The 24,434-nt window shown below is 39.4% G+C and overlaps 1 protein-coding gene across 2 annotated transcripts in view; it reads left to right on the top strand.

Moving 5' to 3' along the window:
* LOC132378296 (dual 3',5'-cyclic-AMP and -GMP phosphodiesterase 11A-like) overlaps positions 1-24,434 on the top strand; it is a 266,270-nt gene that overhangs the window by 115,798 nt on the left and 126,038 nt on the right. For both annotated transcript variants that reach the window (XM_059945103.1, XM_059945102.1), the window contains 3 exons: positions 11,458-11,533; positions 12,879-12,946; positions 18,055-18,147. In XM_059945103.1, coding sequence (XP_059801086.1) covers positions 11,458-11,533; positions 12,879-12,946; positions 18,055-18,147 — 237 coding nt within the window. The remainder of the gene's footprint in view (positions 1-11,457; positions 11,534-12,878; positions 12,947-18,054; positions 18,148-24,434) is intronic.

Genomic DNA, 24,434 nt, shown 5'->3' with positions numbered 1-24,434 from the left:
CACCAGGCACTCCTTCTCTGCCACCTGTCCCACACCCCTCCCACGGCGCTCCGCCCTCACCATTCCCAATATCCTTTACTCCTGCCAGATTAACAAACTCACTCTCTGCTCCACATTGACAAATACAGTTCTGTGCAAAAGTCTTACCCCTACCTACATATATGTGACTAAGACCTTTGCACTGTACAATACACGCCAAAATATTTCTTAGAGAACATTGATGCTAAGGTATTATATTTCCCAATGACGTACATTCAGAAAATTATCAGTATTTATCTCTCTAGCATTTCATTAATACGATCAGAATGTATTGATTTTTTAATTCTTGCTAATTAACTGAGTGTGAGGTTCAATACTACATTACCAACTGATCATTTATCTGCTTATTATGAATATGATTAATTGATATTTGTAGGTAGGTTTTTAATATATCAGAATCAGATTTAATGTCACTGGCATATGTTGTGAAATTTGTTGATGTGGCAGCAGTACGTTGCAATACATAAATACTAAATTATTTTAAAAAGGTAAATAAATAGTGCAAAAGGAGAAAAAAAGTAGTGAGGTGGTGTTTGTGCGTTCAACGTCTATTCAGAAATCAGATGGCAGAGGGGAAAAAGCTGTCCCTGAGTCATTGAGTGTGTGCCTTCTGGCTCCTGTACCTCCTCCCTGATGGCAGCAACGAGAAGGGGACATCTCCTGGGTGATGGGGGCCCTTAACGATGGATGCTGCCTTTTTTGAGGCACCGCTCCTTGAAATCCTGGGTGCTAAAGAGTCTACTGCCCATGACGGATCTGACTGAGTTTAGAACTTTCTGCAGCTTACTTTGATCCTGTCCACCCCTCCTCCCCCACCTCCCAGTGATGCAGCCAGTTAGAATGCTCTTCACAGTACATCTGCGGAAGTTTGCAAGTGTGTTTGGTGCCACACCAAATCTCTTGTTGTGCCTTCTTTGTAATTGCATCGAGATTTTAGGTCCAGAAGAGATCCTCAGAGAAGTTGACACCCAGTAACTATATAACAGCATGATAGTCATTGCAAAGATAAAAGATGGCAGGAGTCAGGTAGGCTGATAGAGACTGTTGTTTCAATGCCATGTATAAAAATTGGAACCTTTCAGCTTAACAGTTGGGAGAAGCCTTGTATATATGTTACACCATTAATAAAACTAAATAATTCATTCTACAAACATAGACAACATTTTATTTTGTTGTGCTTGGTAGTTTAGTTTTTTTTCAGTTTGAACTTCTGTCCATATTTGCAATGCTCTTAGGACGGCAATGGGTGTGATGATGTTCAATTGGTGATGACCGAGTTCCATTTAGGTCTGCACTTTCGGGATAATATGACAGAAAATGTGTCTGGCCATGGAAGGTTGAAAATTTAGATGCTAATCTCAGAATTGAATAAAACTCCTTTTATGAAATTGACAAAATCATTCAACCTGCAGGCGATCTGAAAGCTGGTAATGAGTTACCAAGTGGTAATACTTTTGGTCATTTATTGCAGTAGGCTGGAGTTTGCAGGAGCAAGAATTTACTTCGATTTCATCCTGTGTCTTTGTATTGAGGGAAACAGTGAGAGAATTCATTGTCAGATCATACATAGGCAGAAGCAAAGGGAAGAAAATTAAGGAGCAAATTTAAAACTAAATGTGTTTCATTTATGGAAGCTTCATGACACTTTACCACCTGAAGGAATGAGATTCCGCACATTTAATCAATCATCTTGTATTCCTGAGAAGTTTATTGGTCGTCATTAATAATCACAGTGTTAGAAGGATATTTCTGATATAAATTACTAGATTTAATATTAATTGAGGAATTTAAGATTAAGATTAGCTTTATTTAAATAAAATTAATCTTTTTATCTTTATTTGTCGTATGTACATCAAAACATAGAAACATTCAATGAAATGCATCATCTGTGTTAACGAAAGACCCAGTCCAAGGATATGCTGGAGTCAGGCATTGCCACTCTTCCAGTGCCAAGGTAGCATATCCACAGTTTACTGACTCTAACCCGCGTGCCTTTGGAATGTGGGAGGAAATCAGATTACCCAGGAGAAACCCATTTGGTCTCGGGGAGAACGTACAAACTCCTTACAGACAGCAGCAGGAATTGATCACGAATCACTGGTGCTGTGAAGCATTACACTAACTACTTTTCTACCGTACACCCCTAGTTTTATAGCTCACCGTGCTATACTTGTAAGAAATTCGGTGATGGTTAAGCACAAGATATTCTACAAATCGGTTGGTCACACGTCATCCAGTAACTTAGGCATAACAATTTATGGCATATATTTTCCTTATCACAGGTTGCTTCTGGTTGTTTATTAATGCCAGAGAGTACCATTCACATCCATTTTTTTAGAAGCTTCCATACCCTTATGAATCCCTGGTATTTTAATTGGGTTGAGGTCCCCCAGATTGGATGTCGTAATTTTGGTGAAAAGTCAGTAAAAGGACAGAGTGAGACAGAAAGAGCCTCTTTCCTGTTGACCATCAACTTGAATTATACCAGCCAGCTGAGGGATTTGTAGGTAAAGTATATCCTTATGAATATGAGGTGGAGATGATGTTTCTTATCGTAGAGAATCCTGTTGACGATCAACTCGAATTATGCCAGCCAGCTGTGGGATATGTAGGTAAAGTATATCCTTATGATAATGTTTTTTATCATAGAGAATCTAGGACTAGACGGCATAGCCTCAATACAAGGGTGTCCCTTTAGAATAGAGGTGAGGAGGAATTTCTTAAGCCGAAGAGTGGTGAATCTGTGGAATTCATTGCCACAGATGGCTGTGGAGGCCAAGACATTTGGTATATTTAAAGTGGTGGGAGCAACGTATATTTAATGAACAAGGGTGTCAAAGTTTACAGGGAGAAGGTAAGAGGATAATAAATCAGCCATGATGGAATGGTGGAGCAGATTCAATGGGTTTAATGACCTAATTCTGCTCCTGTGTCTTATGTCTTTCTTCTGAATAATGCACAACTTGTAAGGTTTAATTTTCAAGAACTTTTGTAAATCTATATTTTCTTCCTAATCGGAAAGTTATTCAGTGGCAGGTTGACTCATTCTAATGTGAGAGCCAGCTTAAGGATTAGCTAAAAGCATAAAAGGAGACAATGTGATGGCACCAAAGCAGCATTGTCTGTGTCGCTGAATTTCAAAGTTTAAATGTACATTCTGCCGTAAAAGCTACAGAGCCTGAGTCAGTCAGGGCGCAACTGTAAATCTAGAAATTAATAGCTAAGGAATGAATCTCCCCTTACAATGAATCAATGTGCTTTGAAAGCATCTACCAGATGTTCAGCACTGAAATATTGTGTACAAGTAAATGTATTTGACATGTTGTTTTATTATGTGCAGAACAATTTGTACCCGGAAAGAACTACAAAGAGAAAAATAAATCAGGTCACCGTCGTAACAGTGGTTTATCAGCATTCAGTGTTTAAAGGCTTAGTTTCGGATTTTCACATTTGCTTAATGTAAAGCTGAACCTCCTCGCCCATCTTGGGTGCCACGAGAGTGCGGAGTTTAATTTATAGACGTGCCACATTGATCAGACCGCAGCTTCCGCAATCGCAGGAGATGCAGCAGTCATCACAAAGGGAGATGTCAGTAGCTGTGTCCCAATTCCTGCTCGAAACTCTGGTGCCAGGTTTTACAACCCTTCTGAGACCTGACTACCGCAAATGAAGAAAAATCTATGTAATATTAAAACAGATGCTGTGTCTGTGATTAAAACCTTACTGTCAGCTCCAGTGGCTCAGCCAGAAAGAAACTTTAAGCTGCACACCAATATTGTGTACATAAACGTTTAACATTATTGTGTTCCTGTAATAGAATTACTGATCTCACTGACCATATAGCTCTGTGATACGATCAGAAAAGGAAAATCTGCTGAGAGAAAGAGTAGAGATTGCTAAGAACAGACCGGCCTTCTGCCATGATTGGAAAACCTGCAGGCATCACATCATAACTTCTCCACTCGTCTTAGTGGAGGGTCAGATTCCTATGTATTTAGAAAATTATCCCCATAAATTTCTCCTTTAGAAAAAAAATAAAGATCAAAAACGTCTGCGTGCTTTTTGACCTTCCAACAAAATCACAGGAACACAAAGCATTATGGAGGATACGATTTCATTACTCAGTCATTATTATGAAGGATGACAGCCATTCATTTCCTTTCTGTTAAAGGAAGGATTTCACCTCAAAATTATCACGGGTAAAGCACATGTCTTTCATTAAATACTTCAGTGCAGATGGCTTAGCTGCAGTCATTATTTGGATTGTGTAGCTGTTGTTTGGTAGGTTACTGACCCCAATATACATTCAATGCCCACTTTATTAGGTGCCTCCTGTTACTAATAAAGTGGCCACTGAGTGAATATTCATGGTCAACTGCTGCTGAGCCTGTCCATTTCAAGGTTCGATGTGTTGCGCATTCAGAGATGCTCTTCTGCACATTGCTGTAGTGATGAGCAGTTATTCGAGTTACTGTCACCTTCCTGTCAGCTTAAACCAGCCTGACCATTTTCCTCTGACTCTCTCATTATCGAGGCATTTTTGCCCACAGAACTGCCTCTCACTGGAATGTTTTTGTTTCTCTGTAACTATAATGCAGGGGTTCCCAACCTTTCTCATACGGTTGACCAATACCATTAATCCAGCGGTTCATTAGCTCCAGTTTGGGAACCCCTGCTTTTAGAGAGTGTTGTGCATGGAAATCCCAGGAGATCAGCAGTTTCTGAGATACTCAAACCACCCTGTCTGGCACCAACAGCATTCCACAGTCGAAGTCATTTAGATTATATTTCCTCCCCCTTTCTGATGTCTGGTCTGAATGACAACTGAACCTCTTCACCATGTCTGCATGCCTTAATGCATTGAGTTGCGGCCATATGATTGGCTGAATAGATATTTGCATTAACAAGCAGGGATATCTAATGAAGTGGCCACTGAGTGTATTGGATTCATTCATGGTCTAATAGTGTAATGCACTAACTAGAGTGGCCAGTGTTTGAATCCTAGGCCACTCTCCTGAAATGTTACCTTTGTTATTTTCACCACAGTTGCTGACTGAAGCATTGTCATTTTTATTTTTGAATGCAAGGGTCCTATTTGGTCAGGTTGTTTTGGAGTAAGTTAAAAAATAAGCCTTATGTTACCTCAAAGTCACTGTGTAAGTTGCCAGGGTGTTTAAGAAGGCATGTGGAGTATTGGCCTTCATTATATGGAGGATTGAGTTCAAAAGCCGTGAGGTAATGCTGCATCTTTATAATACCCTGGTTAGACCACACTCGGAATGTCGCAAACATAAGAGCTTCTGTAGACGCTGGACATCCAGTATAACATATACAAAATGCTGGAGGACCTCAGCAAAGCAGGGAACCTTTTAAACAACGTTGAGACCTTTCATCGAGACTGGAAAGCATGATTCCTTTCCACTGATGCTGTCTGTCCTGTTGAGATCCCCCAGCATTGTGTTTCACCTGGAATATTGTGTTCGGCTCTGGTCGCCTCATTATAGAAAAGATAATAAGAAGGATGTGGAAGCTTTCGAGAGGGTGCAGAGAAGAGTTCCCAGGATGCTGCCTGGATTAGAGAGCATGCCTTCTGAGGATGGGTTGAGCAAGCTAGGGCTTTAATCTTTGGGGAGAAGAAGGATGAGAGGTGATATGATAGAGAGGTACAAGATGATAAGAGGCATAGATTGAGTGAATAGACAGAGATGTTTTCCCAGAATGGAAATGGCAAACACAAAAGAACATAATCTTAAAGTCCTGAAGAAGTATTTCGGTCAGAAGTGTTGACTGTTTATTCACTTCCAAGGAGGCTGCCTGACCTGCTGAGTTCCTCCAGCATTTTGTAAATCTTGCTTTGGATTTACAGCATCTGCAGAGTTTCTTGTGCTTATAATTTTAAAGAGATTGGAGGAAGGTATAGGTGGGAGGTCAGAGGTAAGTTCTTTGCACAGAGAGTAGTGAGTGTGTGGAAAGCCCTGCCAGGGTTGGTGGTAGAGGCAGATACATTAAGGGTATTTAAGAAACTCTTGGATAGGCACACAGATGATCGAAAAATCGAGGACTATTTTTGGAGAAAGTGTTAGATTGACCTTACAGTAGTTTAAAACGTTGGCACAACATAGTGGGCTGAAGGGTCTGTACTGTACTGTTCTGCGTTCAGTTTCCAATTTAAGAAAGATGACCATTTCTACAAATGAGAGCTATTATCTTGGTCAGTCATTCCCTGAGTTAAGGCAATTGCAGTTCACCTTAGTCCATTGGTTGCTCTCAGTAAAGTGACTTCATGATAACAGGAAATGTGAGAAAACTTATTTTCTTTCAGTCCATCACCAAGTAAGACAACCATTCTCATGATAGAAACCAAATGTTCAATTGCTTCAGATGGTTAATGCTTTTTTGGCAGAAATTTGTGGGTCAAAGTCCTGTTCACTTAAGTGCAATATTGAAGGGATTGTGTCTTATTAGCTGAGGTAGTTGTTCCTCTCCGTGCCCTGTGGCGCACTAGGCGGCAACTGTAGCATTTTTGTCTTTTTTACGAAGCTGAGTTGTGAGCTCGATGCTCAACCCAGCATGGATGGAAAGCATGCAAAGATCCAGCCCAGATTCAAACCTGGGACCACTCGCCTCCAAGTCCGGAGTGGATGCTGTCGTAGTATTGAATGAGCAGTTGAACTAAGGTTTTTTTTTTTATCATTCCAAAGGGATATTAGGAATTTTGAACCCTGGCCAATATTGTTTCTTCAACCAAGGAACAAGAATAGCTTCCTGTTAATTTGACATAAAAATAAAGCAATGTTTAAGCAATCGAGCTCCATAGCAGGCAATGTCTTCAAGTTACTTCACTCTACACTAAGTATTTTTATAATTTTAGGGTGTAAATAGAAGGTAAACAGTTACTTTTGTAAAACACAGGATACACTGGAAATCCAGAGCAACGCCTGCTAATTGCTAGAGGAAATCAGCAGGTCAGGCAGCATCCACGTAAAGAGCTAATATTTCCCAATGAAACAGACCCGTCATCACTGCTGTTACTTCTGTATGGCTCTGATGAAATAAGGAAAGAGAAATGAACACATTTCCTAACAGCAGAATGGCTCTTACTGAGACAAAATATAAAGATCTAGAGAAGCTTGAACTGTAGCCCATTCTGGGCTAATGATAAGGAAGTACAGGCACTGACCTTGTGATTTAATGTACTGTATGCTTGCAGTGGAAGTTTGTAAATTGAAATTGCAAATTTACTTTGCTAGCAATGAGAAATTGACAATATGAATAATAGTTGCACTTTTATACATGCATCAGTGATGTGAGTCCAGGTAAGTGTGCTGGGATGCTTTTGAGGAGTAAGGACTCTCAGTCTAGTGGAAGAGAGGAAGAGAGATAGAGGAAAAAAGAGAGAGGGGAGAATGAGGGAATGGGAGATGGAGGGGGAGAGAGATGGGAGGGAGAGGGAGAGAGATGGGAGAGAGGGAGAGAGAGAGGGAGAGGGAGATGGGACAGAGGGAGGGGAGATTTAATGAAGGAGGAGACAGAGAAAGAGAGAGAGAGAGAGAGAGAGAGAGAGAGAGAGAGAGAGAGAAGCAGTAATGAATTCCTGGTAGATCCTGAATAATTACCACTGACACAAAAGACTGCAGATGGTGAAATCTGCAACAAAAAATAAACTGCTGGAGGAACTCAGCGGATCAGGCAGAATCTATGCAGTGAAGTGGACAGCCTGAACAGTCCAAATGAGGACTCTAAGCCAAATATTGTCTGTGCATTTCACTCCACAGATGCACTGAATCCCTCCTGCACTTCAGTTTTTTTGAACATTTTCCAGATTTTCCTAATACTTAATATCCATTTTTTTAAAATTCCATTCCAAATTATTCTACTTAGTTTAGAATATTTATGTTCTGTGCATTTAAAATTCAATCTGTGTACTATTGGGACTGAAACAGTCTAACTCACAGTGTAATGTCCAATTACTGAATCAAATGATCTGTTTAATCAGTCTGTGGTTAAGGCCCTCCCAGCCGCAAGGGATATGTGGCAGAGCCCAACTGCTAATAAATGAAAAAGATGGAGAATAGTTGGCACGAAGATTAAGAACAAAGTAAATATACGATTTACAACAGATAAATGCATTTCTGTAAGGGTTAAATACTTTTGGAGTGCACAGGATTTATTTCACAGTTCAACTAATTTCTTGTAAGTGAATTAAGACAATAATTTATAATCTTTTCAGACTTCAAGTTTTGATTTTGGTTACAACAATATTAACTTGATTCAGCTTGTTATATATAATCCTTCTGGAAAGGAAGGTGACCTCCGGAAGGATTTGAATTTGTATCTTTGATTAAAACTTCATGTTAGAATCATAGAGCACTACAGCAAAGATAAAGGCTCCTTGGCCCAGATAGTCCAATCCCATTGACCTACAAATGGACCATGGTCCTCTATACCTTTGTCACCCATGTACCTATCCAAACTTCTCTTAAATCTTACAATTGAACCTGCAACTGTGGGCAGTTTGCTTCGCACTCTGAGGGAAGAAGTCCCCACTTAGGTTCCCCCTAAATGTTTCATCTTTCACCCTTAACCTATGACCTCCAGGACTAGTCTCTCAGAATCTCAGTGGAAAAAGCCTGATTGTGTATATTTGATTTACTGTATACCTAGTGGTGGGGTGGAGATATGTCTCCACCAAAGGAGGTGTAAGGTGCTTCTTTCCTCCTCTAACCAGCAGGTCACCCTTGGGCAAGGTGCCGCACCTGCTTAGCCCCCGATCAGGGTCATGTGAAGCCATTGGTGGATGGTCGTACGAGCAGCTGGTGCATATCACAAGTCCTGGTTATGTGACCACTGACACCCGGGAGTCAATCTCTGAAGGGGTCACCCATCTTGTAAAGACACTGCCCAGAGGAAAGCAATGGCAAACCACTTCTGTAGAAAAATTTGCCAAGAACAATCATGGTCATGGACAGATAGAAGACCATGATTGCCCATGTCATACAATGCAGCACATAATGATGATAATGACTGTCCCCCTAATAATTTTGTACTGGACACCTCTACCATCTTCTTATTCTCCTGCTCAGTTTTATTGCCTATCTAGAAAAACTTCATTTCTAACTTTAGTAGAAATAAAGCTTCTCTAACTTGCAAATATCTAAAAAAATGAGTTTTAGGTAAATTATATTTATTAGATAGCTGTTCAAAGGACATAAAACTATTATCTAAAAATAGATCACGAAAACATGTTATACCTTTTGTTTTCCATAATACAAAGGCTTGATCCATAAAAGAGGGTCAAAAGAAAAAGTTAGATATAATAGGGCTTGATAAGATAAACTTATTCAAGCCAAAAAATTTACAAAATTAAAACCATATTTGCAATGTATGTTTAACTATGGGATTAGTTATTTGTTTATTCAATTTAGATAAAGAAAAAGGAAGTGAAGATCCTAAAATTGAAAACAGTGAAAAATTTCTTGAATAATATGTTACAGTCTTTTCCAAAATTATGTCCAATGGACATTACGGAAAAATTTTCAGCTCTGAATCCTTGCCAGAAGGGTTTAGTAGCCACCATTTATAATATGATCATGAAAATACAGCCAGAAGTATCAGAAAAAATTAAGAAGGAATGGGAAAAAGAACTTCATTGTCTTATACCCACTGCGCAGTGGGAGAAAATTTTACAATTAGTCAATTCTTCCTCTATTTGTGCTAAACATGCCCTAATACAATTTAAGGTTGTACATAGGGCTCACATGTCCAAGAATAAACTTGCTCGATTTTACTCTCATGTTAATCCAACCTGTGACAGATGTCATTCTGAAGTACCTTCATTGACCCACATGTTTTGGTCTTGCCCTTGTTTGCAAAATTATTGGAAAGATATTTTCGGTATTATTTTAACTGTTCTGAATATCAAATTGCAACCGCATCCTATTACTGCAATTTTCGGTTTACCAATGGTGGATAATATTTGTTTATCCCCCTCAGCCCGGCGGATGATTGCATTTGTTACATTAATGGCTAGAAGATCTATCCTATTGAACTGGAAAGAAATTAATCCTCCAACTATATTTCAGTGGTTTACTCAAACTAGCTCTTGTTTGAGCTTAGAAAAAATTAGAAGTGTTGTCTTTGATTCTTCAGTTAAATTTGAAGAAACTTGGAGGCCATTTATCCAACATTTTCGTATTAGTTAAACTGACTTTTCCTAAACCCTGCTTCTATTATCCTTAATTATTTGGATGGAGGTGCGGAGTTATTGACGCTACTGTGTATATTTGACATAATGCAATGGCCCATGTTGGTTAGGTTTTTTTTTCCTTTTCTTCTTTTTTGGGGATTTTTTTCTTCTTTTTTTACTCCCTTTTTTCGTAATTACTATGAGTTTGGGAGGTTATTATATATGGATTATCATCTATATGAATATATACTTAACCTATTAATTATGTACTTTCAAACTCCCTGTATTCATGTTTCATTTATGTTTGTTTAAAATTAATAAAAAGATTTAAAAAGAAAAGAAATAAAGCTTCTGAAGCTGTGTAATAAAACTGAGTTCCCATCAGACTATGATAGGGAACTCTATCATAGTCTATCATAATATTTAAGTGTTAAATATTGTGTAAGACTATTGGAATCAGAATCAGAGTTAATATCACTGGCATATGTTGTGAAATTTGTTAGCTTTGCGGCAGCAGTTCAACACAATGCATAATAAATATAAAAAGAACTGAATTTCAGTAAGTATACATATGTATATTAAATAGTTAAATTAAATAAGTAGTACAAGAACAGAAATTTTAAAAAAGCAGTGAGGTAGTGTACATGGGCTCAATGTCCATTTAAAACTCGAATGGCAGAAGGGAAGAAGCTGATCATTGAGTGCTTGCCGTTAGACTTCTGTACCTCCTTCCTGATGGTAACAATGAGAGGAGGGCATGGCCTGAGTATGATGGACGCTGCCTTTCTGAGGCACCACTCCTTGAAGTTCTCTTGGATACTATGTAGGCTTGTGCCCATGATGGAGCTGACTAATTTTACAACTTCCTGCAGAGGAACAGGAAGCTGATCATTTGAATATTTTTCCGCTAAGCAAGTCTTTGGTCATCAAACTGTGTGATTTTGGTGATGCTAGGGAATATTCATTATTTGTTTGCGTAACAGTTGCATCTAAAAAATAATTCATTATGCTTTGAAATTATTATTATATACTCAATAGACAGAGGATAAGGAAAAGTTAAACATAGTAGCAATAGATAACATGAAGATGTTCTTGCTAATCCAAAGAGATTTTAAAATAACCAAGTAGCATAAATGCAGCATGATATTTTCTTAAAAATAGTGCCTTCCATGTTCTTGAAAAATATGAAATGTTAATGATGCTCATATTTTCACTGAGTGTTTACTTTTCAGGCAGACCAGATGTCTGGTTTTCACATTCACTCAGTGTTGTGCGTACCCATCTGGAATAGTAATCATCAAATCATTGGTGAGTGGAGACATTTAACAACATTTTTATGCAAAAAATGGTCTTCGTGCCAATTTCGTGCTCAACGCCTACAGCCCTGAAACTGGACGAATTGGTGTAGAGCTTGATGTTATCTGTATGTTTTTCTCAGATGATGCACATGATGCAAAAGTGTCAGATTTACCAATACTTTGAACACATAGTTGTCTCTGTCCATTTTTCTTCACAAGCATGTTGGTGCCAAATAGCTTCCAGCAAGAAGTAACTTGCTGCCTTTTGAATGAGAGCTTGACTGCTGATGCCAGTTAGTTGGTGGAGATTTTGTAATGTCTGCTGAAACTTGACTTGTTGTTGATGAATAAATTGAAACCGCTACTTGAAATTCTTCTGGCTTCATAAAGATAGGAAATTTGTATTTTATGAGTTGTGGTAAATGGGGCAAATCTCCCATTGCTCCAGTAATGACACCTAATTGTCTCTCTGCCGTGATCTTCATTCCTCTCGCACAGTCTCTCTCTTCCGTGTGCACTGGCACAGCTTAGTGGCTCCTGTAACAAAGGCAGCTGGCTACATTCTAGCCAAGAGGTCCCCCTCACCCCCTCCTGGCTTAAAACAGTCTGTGTTCAGCGCTACTGTACGTTTCTAAGACCCCTCGATATCCTTAAGCAATTCAATGACACCTAGGACCCTAAAAATGAAATACAGTCAAAATATTTTATTTTTACTTAACAGTAAAATTGAGTCATTAAAAAAATTAAAATGAATGCAACAAAAAGTAAATAATACATAAATAAACAAACTGCCTTTCAATGCTGCCAGAAATTTGGCTTGGCTCCGTCAACTACCAATTTCTATCGATACGGTATAGAAAGCTTTCTGTCTGGGTGGCAGCTGCTCTACACGTGACTGGAAGAAACTGAAGAGATCTGGTTCTGGTGGAAACATTAACTCTGTTTTCCCCTCCATTGATTTGGCCTGACCCGCCGACTTCTTTTTCCTCTCAGTTTCTGTCTCTATTTCATACTTACAGAATCTGCAGCATTTTACTTTTAATTTTGTAATATTTCATTGGATCATCCTGGCTGAATTTGCCAGTTAAGCTGCAGAAATTAATATTTTATTAGTGATTGGTTAGTTCAGTATCTAATGGAGTCTATAAAAATGGTTGATTATGTTTAATATTTGGTATTATAGTATTCAGATTAGATTGTTCTGTTTATTATTTCTTTTATTTTATGACAAGGACCAGGCTAAATGTCATCAGTATCTATCCATTATAGTGTAGTGATAAGATTTATTTGTCCTAAAAGGAAATTAAAGAGTAAAAATTCTTCAAATGCTTGAAATTATAAACCTTTTGCTGCAGGAGTTGCTCAGATACTCAACCGGTTGGATAGGAAAACGTTTGATGATGCCGATCAGAGGTTATTTGAGGTGAGATGATTTCTTTTTCCTCACTGTAATATTGGCAAATTACAACTGTGCCTGTTGAATGTTGCAGTATCCTGTGATGCACAGCAAGATTTTGATGTGAGCCTGGCTTAAACCTGATTGCTACAGAAGGCTTTTTGAAGTTTCATTATTATTTTTGAAGTGCCCTTCAATGCTTCTCTCTCTCTGAACTGTTTAAGACCATGACAAGGGAGTAGAATCAGGCCATTCAGCCCATTAATTCTGTTCTGCCATTCCATCATGACTGAGTCATTTTCCCTTGCAACCTCATTCTCCTGCCTTCTCCCATATTCTTCAACATCCAAACAACCTCCGAATTAAAAATAGCCAGTGACATGGCCTCCACAGCTGTCGGTGGCAATAAATTCCACCAGATTCACTAGTCTTTGGTGAAAGAAATTCCTCCTCCTTTCTGTTCTAAAGGGACATCCTTTTATTCTGAGGCTGTGCCCTCTGGTCTTAATAGGATTGGTTAATTGTAAAGGTGTACAGTTGTTCTCATTATGAGGTTTGTGAATAACCATGCAACGATAGCAGTCACTAGTGTTGATGAAACAGTTTTTCTTACTGGTCTTAATGAGAAATAATTGAATCATTAAATGAATTGAATAGTTTAAGTCAAGTCCGGTCAACTATTATTGTCATTTCGACCATAACTGCTGGTACAGTACACAGTAAAAATGAGACAACGTTCTTCAGGACCATGGTGTTACATGACACAGTACAAAAAAACTAGACTGAACTACGTAATAAAAAAAAGAGAAAGCTACACTAGACTACAGACCTACACTGGACTGCATAAAATGCGCACAAAAAAGTTATGACCATTACCATAGGTATCCTTATCTCTGTACAATTTAGAAATCTAAATATATATATATATATGTGTGTGTGTGTGTATATACACACACATTATCTATTTATTTATTTATTTTACATTAAGGTGCAGGTTGTATCAGATTTACTGGATTTAGAGCTGAGCTATAATTAATTCTGGTCTCAGTGACAATGTTATACGAGCACGCAATATGTTATTTTATTCATTGGTGCAGAACACCAGTGATGAATCAATGGAGAAAGGTTTTCTATTGCACTGTGTGTAACCAACTTGTTTGCTTTCTACCTGGAAATGGTAAATGATTTTGCCGCATTTTTTGAGGAGGGATTACCCTTAATATGTTATTTTGTTTTGTACAGACACTGCAGAATTCCACTGAGACATGAATAAGAAAGAGGCTTCACAAACTGAGGTCCTTTCCCATATGTGATTCATGCACAGCTACATTAGTAAAGTTTTTAAATCAAAACTCTTGCAACTATTTAGCATTCGTGCAACATTATTTATCTGGGGTTGTTTTCTCAGTTATTGCACCAGCAAAATTAATGTTTTCAGCTTTTTTTAATATAGAAAGATCTTTAAGTGAACCCACCCCCATTCCCCACATAGAGCTAAATCTACATACAGTATATTGTTAATGGTAATAATAACACATGCTCAAAATCATCAATAGTCACCCAAATTTAACAATCTAATTTGCCCCCAGGTTTCCTGATATGCATTGGCCCCTGAATCTGTCAGAATGACCTGCTTTTCCACATTTCACAGGGGCTCCTTTTCTAAAGAGCAGTCAATTAATCAATTATTAACTAATCCTGATTCATTGCATAGCACTCGATCCAAAATGTCTTGTTCCCTGCTTAGTTCCAAAAACGTACTTGGCTGTATTTTATGAACTGATTCTCCAGGCTGTTAGTTTGTGAAGGCACTAAGAAGATTAAGATCTCAAGGGATCCTTTTTTTTATCGTTGATACATGCATCTTTAATTTCCTAGTTTACAATCTGTGCAGCCATACTTGTAGGAAGTATATTTATTTATTTATTTATTGAGGTACAGTGTGGAATAGGCCCTTTCAGCCCTTCTAGCTGTGCGGCCCAGCAACCCCCGATTTGATCCTAGTCTAATCACAGGGCAATTTACAATCCCCAATTAATCTACCAACTGGTACGTCTTTAGACTGTGGGAGGAAATCTGAATACCCTCTGTCACACCTGTTATCAGGTGTGCGTAAGCGAGTGTCACAAGTTGAAAAATGAAAAAGATGCTAAACCGCAACAGCACGTTAGTGCAAGGGGTTTTATTAGGTACCAGGTAGGAAAAAAAGAGCAAAAGCTGTGAAGAAAAAGTATTTACAAATCGACAAATGAAAACAAACATGTCTGTACCAAAATTTACAGATCTATAGAAGCTTTCTCCACAACACACCTTGTCTTTAACTTTACAACATAACTCTTCACCAACTGTCAACTCCAACCTCCTTCCACACCTCTCTAGCATACAAATTCCTATAGGAAGTGAACCTGGGTTGCTGGTACTATGAAGCATTGTGCTAACCACAATGCTACCATGCTGCCCTGTTTAGTACCTTGCAGCAACTTTACTGCTCATTATTACAAATTTTCTGGGATTTCCTATTTTTATATTCTATACGCCATTCATTTTTCTAACTGGAGTTACGGTATCCATTTTCCACTTAGCATATCTGGGATAGTTTCAACATTTGGTCAGTCTTCAACCAATTTTTTTCCTAATGCTATTAAATCAAATTTCTTCCATCTGAGCCATTACTTTACTTTTTTTGCCCATAATTCACACATGAGGAGCGTAAGAAATGTGACCAAGAATGGTCGAGTCGCTGCTCAAGCTGATACATCATTCTTTACGAAATGACTGATCCAAGCTTTCTGCTTTCCTCCCATATCCCTTAACTTCCTTGTTTTTCAGATTTCTACCTTATTTGTCAGTCTCTGCTGTTACTCATCCCCATCCATCTATACAGCTCTCTGGGACAGAGAATTCCAAAAGTTTCACCTCACCTCCAATTCTAATAGGTGCCCCCTTATTCTGAAACTAGCCCTACAATTCCTAGATACTCCCGCTGGAAGAAACATGAGGGTGCAGAACTATTACATTTTTGTATTCTCTTTGTAGTTCAACTTCCCTGTGCTTGCTTGTATATTTATATAATAATCACCCACATATATACCTGCACATGTAATTGTTCAGGGAATTCTTCAGCAACTATGGTGAGGTTGCTTCTGTATTTTCCAGAAGCTTCTTAGTTTCCTTTGGTAAGTGTCAATCCCCTTGAAACTGACTATTTCATAGGTTTATTGTTATCAGTGGAATTTTTGATAGCTGTCAGTTCCCCTGCTAGCCCCTACTCCCAGCAAACTTGGTGATTTTGTAGGAACACCTTTCTTTATTCTTTTATTTCTACATGAATTCTTTCATCCCAAAGTTCCACAGGGATTCTTTCATCCCAAAATTCACAAAATTTACAAGTGTCCCTCCCGATCACATACCATCCAGATACACTCAGTGGCCACAGGAGTGGAAACCAGCTTGCTCTTTTGCTGCCGTGGCCTATTCACTTAAATGTGTTGTGCATTCAGTGATGCCTTTCTGCACACCACTGTTGTAACGTGGTTATTTGAGTTACCATCATCTTCCTGTCAGCTTGAATCAGTCTGGCCATTCTCCTCTGACCTCTCTCATTACCGAGGCTGTTATGCCACAGAACTGCCCCTTAATGGATGTTTGTTTTTTTTTGTTTTTCCCTCTAACTCTAGAGACCGTAGTGTGTGGAAATGCCAGGAGATCAGCAGTTTCAGAGATACTCAAACCACCCCATATGGCACCAACAATCATTTCACAATCAAAGTCACATAGGTCGCATGTACCATTCCTCTGGTACAGAACAAAGTACAAACAATTCAGATCTATCAGATTATTGATGAAGTGAAAGGAATAAATTGTTATCTAATTACACCCAATTTGTCCAATGACCTGTGTGGATATATTCTTCCCAAGCCAAGCGTATTAAAATACACCACACATAAAATAATGGAGGAGCTCAACAAATCAGAGAGCATCAATGGAGGGGAATTAACAGTCAACATTTCAGGCTGAGATCTTTCATCAGGATTTGAATGTTGACTCTATTCCTCTCCATAGATGCTGGCTGACCTGCTGAGTCTCTCCAGCATTTTGTGTGTGTTGCTCAAGATTTCTATCATCTGCAGAATCTCCTGTGTTAATATTTTAAAAAGCACATTCTGTCTGTTGCAATGTCTTATATGTATAATTTGTTCAGATATTTTCACAATCAGCAGTAGTTGCAGATAAAACCAGTTTATCATCAGTAATCTGACAGGATCCAGACGGACTGTGTGTTACTGTGTATCAGAGGAATGGAACATGTTACATCTCTGGATTTTGAGCTCCAAATTTGTCCCAGTAATCTGATTTCTTCAGTCAGAATTTGTTCTGAAATAAACGCATCAGGGATTCATTATATTACCAGAGAAAATGTTTTACTTCAATATTTTTGACATATACAGAATTAAGCCAAAGTCTTAGGCACACGCACACACACACACACACACATATATATATATAGCTAGGGTGCCTAAGACTTTTGCACAGTAATGTATTTGTCCATGTGCAGTAGAGAACGAGTTGTAAATCTGGCTGGAGCGAAGGATGTTGGGAATGGTGAGGGTGGAGCGCTGTGGGAGGGGTGTGGGACAGCTGGTAGAGAAGGAGTACGGAGATGGGGGTGGCAGACATACCCAGCCCTGAGACACCAGGCAAGGTCATTTGATTCAAATAATTAATTTATTGATCATTTCAGAATGCCTCTCTGGCGCTTCCCCATGCCCCTACCTCTCCCTTCCCTTTTCCAACCATGATTCCCCTCTCCCTGTCCCCTTCCCACTCTCAGTCCACAGTAGAAACCCATATCTGAATCAGGTTCATCATCACTCATGTGTCCATGAAACTTTTTTTTTGCAGCAGTCCAGTGCAATACATAAAATTACTAGTGCTGTGCAAAAGTCTTAGACACTATATAGGTGCCTAAGATTTTTGTACAGAACTGTATTTAAATCTTCATTTGCCAATAACCAATTACTGCCTAACAGACTGCTGTTATCTATTGACTGATAGTTTGCACACATAATTGCAACTGTAACTTTGTCCATGATTTCTAGTCAAGGTCCTGATGTATTTTCCTGTGTTTTCTCTAGGCCTTCGTCATTTTCTGCGGCCTTGGCATCAACAACACAATAATGTACAACGAAGTGAAGAAATCCTGGGCAAAGCAATCGGTGGCTCTTGATGTCAGTATGCTTTTTAAAAAAAGATATTATGTTTTAAACTGTTGTAGAAAGCAGTGAACAATGGTTAATTAAAGGTTATAATTCTTAATCCCAATATAGATGCATTTTGTGAACCTTAGTTGGATAGTAAGGGAGAAGGAGCTGTGTTTCTCCCTATTATCTTATTGTTTTAGAGACTAATTCTTCGCTAGTTCCTGAGCATTGCCTGCTATTTACTCAACACCCCAAATTCACTTTATCTTGTCACTCACATTCAAAGTTCAAAACTTCAAATCCAACTTATTATCTGAGTACGTACATGTCACCATATACTACCGTGAGATTTGTTATCTTGCAGGTGTTCCCCAGTAGAACAAAGAAATACAATAGAGTCAGTGAAAAACTGTATCCAAAGAAAGACAAATTGTGCGAATACAAAATAAATAAGTAAGTAAATAAATAATACTGAGAACGTGAGTTGTAGAGTGTTTAGGTTGTGGTCAGTGATTAGTTCTGTGCTGAGATGAGTGAAGTTATCCACACAGATTCAGGAGCCCGATGGTGGACGGGTAATAATTGTTCCTGAATCTGGTGATGTGGGCCCAACTTTTTCCTCAATGGCAGCAGCAAAAAGAGGGGTCTTCGCACTGCAGCTATTGGGATGGTGGGGGTCTCTGATGGTGGATGCTGCTTTCTTGTGGCAGCACTCCTTGTAGTAGGGGCAATATAGGGTCTTTTGCTCAGTCTTTGAACAAATTTGTGAGCACTAGTCATTTGAACATTTGAACAACAACAACAATATTGATGGATGTAGTATGAACATTAAGAAATAGGAGCAGGAGTCGGCCATCTGGCCCATCGATCCTGCTCCACCATTCAATAAGATCATGGCTGATCTGGCCATGGACTCATCTCCACCTACCTGCCTTTTCCCCATAACCCTTCATTCCCTTATTATGCAAGAATCTATCCAACCTTGTCTTAAATGTGTTTACTGAGGTAGCCTCCACTGCTTCATTGGGCAGAGAATTCCACAGATTCACCACTCTCTGGAAAAACCAGTTCTTCCTCATCTCTATCCCAAATTTGCTCCCCCTGAATCTTGAGGCTGTGTCCCCTAGTTCTGGTCTCACCTACCAGTGGAAACAACTTCCCTGCCTCTATCTTATCTATTCCTTTCATAATTTTATATGTTCCTATAAGATCTCCTCTTATTCTTCTGAATTCCAGTGAGGACGGTCCCAGGCGACTCAATCTCTCCTCATAGTCTAACCCCCTCATTTCTGGAATCAACCTAGTGAACCTCCTCTGCACCGCCTCCAAACCCAGTACATCCCTCCTCAAATAAGGAGACCAGAACTGCACGCAGTACTCCAGGTGCAGCCTCACTAGTACCCTGTATATTTGCAGCATAACGTCCCTGCTCTTAACTTCAATCCCTCTAGCAACATCCCATTTGCCTTCTTAATAGCCTGCTGCATCTGCAAACCAAACTTCCACGGTTCATGCACAAACACTCCCAAGTCCCTCTGCACAGTAGCATGCTGCAGTTTTTCACCATTTAAATAACAATCTGATCTTTTCATTTTTCTTTCCAAAGTGGATGACCTCGCATTTACCAACATTGTACTCCATCTGCCAGACCCTTGCCCACTCACTCAACCTATCTATATTTTTCTGCAGACTCTCTGTCTCTTTTGCACAATTTGTTTTTCCACTGAATTTAGTATCATCAGCAAACTTAGATACTTGGTCCCCACTACCAGATCATTAATTTTATATTGTGAACAATTGCGGGCCCAACACCAACCCCTGTGGCACACCGTTCACATCAGATTGCTATCTATTAGTTAACCAATCCTCTATCCATGCTAATACATCACCCCAACTCTATTTATCTTATGGATAAGTCTTTTATGTGGCACCTCATTGAACGCCTTCTGAAAATCCAAGTAAATAATGCTCATCTGTTCCCCGCTATCCACTGCGCTCGTTATATTTTCAAAGAGCTCCAGTAAGTTTGCCAAACAGGACCTGCCTTTGCTGAATCCATGCTGCATCTGCCTGGTGGATCCATTTCTTTCCAGATGCTTCACTATTTCTTCTTTAATGATGGGTTCAATCATTTTCCCAACTACAGATGTTAAACTAACAGACCTATAGCTACCTGCCTTTTGCCTACATCCTTTTTTGAACAGTGGCGTGACATTCACCATCTTCCAATTCACTGGGACCTGCCAGGGTCCAGAGAATTTTGGTAAATTATCACCAAAGCCTCTATAACTTCTGCCATTTCTTTCAGTTTCCTGGGATGCATTCCATCAGGACCAGGGGACTTGTCTATCTTCAGGCCCACAGGTTTGCTCAGCACTACCTCTTTAGCGATAGCTATTGTATTGAGTCCTCATCTCCCATCACATCTATAACATCTTTCTTTGGCATGTTAGACGTGTCCTCTGCAATGAAGACTGACACAAAATAGTCATTCAAAGCCTCTGCCATTTCCTCATTACCCAATATCAATTCCCCTTTCTCATCCTCAAGGGACCTACATTCACTTTGGTCATTCTTTTCTGATTTATACAATTATAAAAACTTTTACTATCCATTTTTATGTTTTGTGCTAGTTTATTTTCACAATCTAGCTTCCCTTTCTTCATTGCTTGCTTAATGGTTCTTTGTTGCTTTTTAAAGTTTTCCCAATCTTCCAGTTTCCCACTACTCTTGGTGACTTTGTATGCCCAAGCTTTTAGTTTGATGGCTGTTTTATTTCCTTACTTATCCAAGGCTTGCTCTCCCCACTATTACTGTCCTTTCTTTTAACTCGAATATAGATTGGATGAGCACCGGGGAAAATTTCTTTGAAAGTTTTCCACTGTTCCTCAACCATCTCACCATATAGCCCGTGTTCCCAGTCTACACTAGCCAAATCCTCCCTCATACTATTGTACTCCCCATTGTTTAGGCATAATGCACTGAATTATGAAGTTATCATAGTTTAAATTAGTGATTCCCAATCTTATTAACAGAAATCCTTTCTTGCTCTGCAGGACTTTCATCCTGCGGATTTCAGAATCAAAAATGATGAGAATATTTTTTATATTTTTTGATTTTTTTGTGAGCTAAGTTTCGTAAATTTTATTAAAGCTCTTGTAATAGACCTCATTAATCTTTAGCCTTGCCTTCCTGCTATCAAAAGAATCAAGTGCTCTAGGTTGGAAGCTATTATTTTTAATGATGCAGAGTGTAGCATGCATGATGTTAGTGAATTTTGACATTGCTCAGAGTGCAGATAGCTGAGGTCTCAGATATATCGCCATGGATGTTGGTTGCTATGGAAACATTTCTCGACAAGTCTTCACTAATGTAAAGCTAATGCAGACATATGGGTCTCAAAAGCAGCTCAATCTAATATACGTAGAGCAGGTAGATCCAAAGAAAGCAGGCTCTTAGTGGGTACTTTATTGCATACTTCCTGTACCTAATAAAGTGACCGGTGTGTCTGTTTGTGGTCTTCTACTGCTGTAGCCCATCCAGTTCAAGGTTCGACATGCTGTGTGTTCAGAGATGCTCTTCTGCACACCACTGTTGTAAAACATGCTTTTTTGAGGTATTGCTGCCTTTTTGTCAGCTTGAACCAGTCAGGCCATTCTCCTCTGAACTCTTTCATTAACAAGACGATTTCACCCACAGAACTACTGGCCACTGGATGCTTTTTTTTGTTTCTCGCACCATTCTCTGTAAACTCTAGAGCAGGGGTTCCCAATGTGGAGTCCATGAACCCCTGGGTTAATGGCATAAAAAAAGTTGGGAACCCCTGCTCTGGAACCTGTTGTGTGTGAAAATGCTGGGAACTTTGATGTTGTGGCCATTACAGAGACTTGGTTGAGATACAGACAGGAATGGGTGCTTAATGCCCCAGGGCTTTGCTGTTTTAGAACAGACAGGGGGGAGGTAAGAGGTGGGGGCGTTGCACTACTAATCAGGGACAATATGATAGCTGCTCTCAGATGGGACATAATAGAAATCGTGGCAAATGAGTCTATATGGGTAGAACTTAAAAATAGGAAGGGTGCAATCACTCTGATGGGATGCACCCCCCCCCCCCAAACCACCGGGACATTGATGAACAGATCTGCAAACAGGTTAAGGAAAGTTGTATAAACAATAGAGTTGTCATGGGGAATTCAATTTTCCTAATATAAACTGGGACCCTTTTAGTGCAAGAGGTTTAGATAGGGCAAAATTTGTTGGGTGCACCCAAGAGGGTTTTTTAAAAAATCTACATGAAGAGAGGCTGTACTAGATCTGGTGTTGGGTAATGAGTCTGGCTAGATGATCGACCTTCCAGATGTGAACAGTTAAGGAACAGTGGCTAGAACTCCTTCTGTTTTAAGCTAGCTATAGACAAGGATAGTATTGATATTGTGGAGAGTATCAAATTGGAACAGGGCAAGTTGTGAGAATATTAGGCAGCAACTAGGGAAAATTAATTAGGAAAAGCTGTGCTAGGGCAATTCCACAACCAACATGTGGAGGGTGTCTAAAGGTGAAGTGCCCGGAGTCCAAGCAGGTACGTTCCAGTCAGAAGGAAGGATGGCAAGGTAGAGAACCTTGGATGTCAATGATCATGTGGATAGTCAGAGGCTTTTTCCCAGGGTGAGTAACTGATTTTGTTCCTTTATTTGAAGGGAACCATGGATAATCCTGAAAACTATAGTTCAGTGAGTCTCACGTCAGTGGTAGGGAAATCACTGGAGAGAATTCTTAGGGATAGGATTTATGAGCATTTGGAAAACCATGGTCTGACTCGTGAGTGTCAGCATGGCTTTGTGTGGGGCAAGTCATGTTTTACTGATTTGAATATGTTTTTTGGTGAGGTGATGAGGGTGATTGATTAATGTAGGTCTATAGGGATTTTAAAAAGGTCCCTCATGGGAGGCTCATCCAGAAGATTAAGATACCTGGGATCCATGGTGAATTAGCCAGTTGAATTATGAACTGGCTTGCCCATAGAATACTGAGTGTGGTGGTCGAAGAGACTTATTTTAGGTGGAGGTCTCTGATTCATGGTGATCTGTACCGGGAGATCTGTTATTGATGATGTTTATAAATGACCAGGATGAAAATGTAACTGGGTGGGTTAGTAAGTTTCCAGGTGATAGAAGAATGCAGAGTCCAATTCACTGGGTGTAATTTAAGGCAGTGATTGAAAGGTTCTTATTGGTGAAGGGTTACAGGGAGAATGAGGTTCAAGAAAATAAGCCAGGATTGGTTGGCGGAGCAGAATTGATGGGCTGAATAGCCTAGTTAGCTCTTATATTTTATGGTCTTAATAAGAATGATGGCAGGGTTGTAGGTATTTATTGTGTTCTATGATTAAAGAGCTTTGACTTTAATTACGGCTTTTCAGATTAATTGCAGCAATTAAATTAAATCACATCAAAGGATGCAGGAAGTTGCCTGAGCTGCCTTCAAACTTGCTCCAAGTCAGGTTCAGTTGAGTTTATTCTCATGTAACAGGTAGGATGATGTACAGGTACAATAAAAATCTAAGACTCTGCACAAGACCATAAGGTATTGGAGTAGAATTAGGCCATTTGGCCCACTGAATCTGCTCCACTATTCCATCTCGGCTTATTTATCACCCCTCTCCACCCCGTTCTCGTGCCTTCTGCCTGTAACCTTTGACACCCTTACTCATCATGAACCTATCAAACTCTACTTTAAATATACCCAATGACTTGGCCCCCACAAATATCTCAAGAATTGAGATTATTTAATGTCATTTTCTGTATACAAGTGTAAAGAGAAACAAAATCTTTGTTACTCCAGATCTGATACAGCACGAACAAAAATCACAAAAGATGAAGTACACATTAGTAATAAAATACAGAATAAATATAAATACATAAGATAGGTTATATACACAGATTGCTTGTGTGTCTATATAGTGACACTAGGCTATATATAAGGTGACTGATGAGAAATAATAAAGTGGTGGTGGGTTAGTGGGTGGAGGTGTTGATCAGCCTTACTGCTTGGGGAGAGGAACTGTTTTTGAGTCTGGTGGTCCTGGTGTGGATTTTATATAGCCTCCACCCTGATGGAAGTGGGACAGACAGTCCATGAGCAGGGTGGGTCGGATCCTTCATGATGTTACTGGCCCTTTTCTGGCACCTTTCTGCATTATATGACCTTGATGGGTGCGTAGGCCACTGCTGTGTTGGGCAGTTTTGTCTGCCACAGTGTAGTTTCCATAGCAAGCAGTGATGTGGCTTGACCATCTGTAGAAAGTGATGAGCATG

The sequence above is a fragment of the Hypanus sabinus genome, chromosome 20, assembly GCF_030144855.1.
Source record: "Hypanus sabinus isolate sHypSab1 chromosome 20, sHypSab1.hap1, whole genome shotgun sequence".
Classification (NCBI taxonomy): Eukaryota; Metazoa; Chordata; class Chondrichthyes; order Myliobatiformes; family Dasyatidae; genus Hypanus; species Hypanus sabinus.
This window is presented reverse-complemented; position numbering and strand designations above follow the sequence as displayed.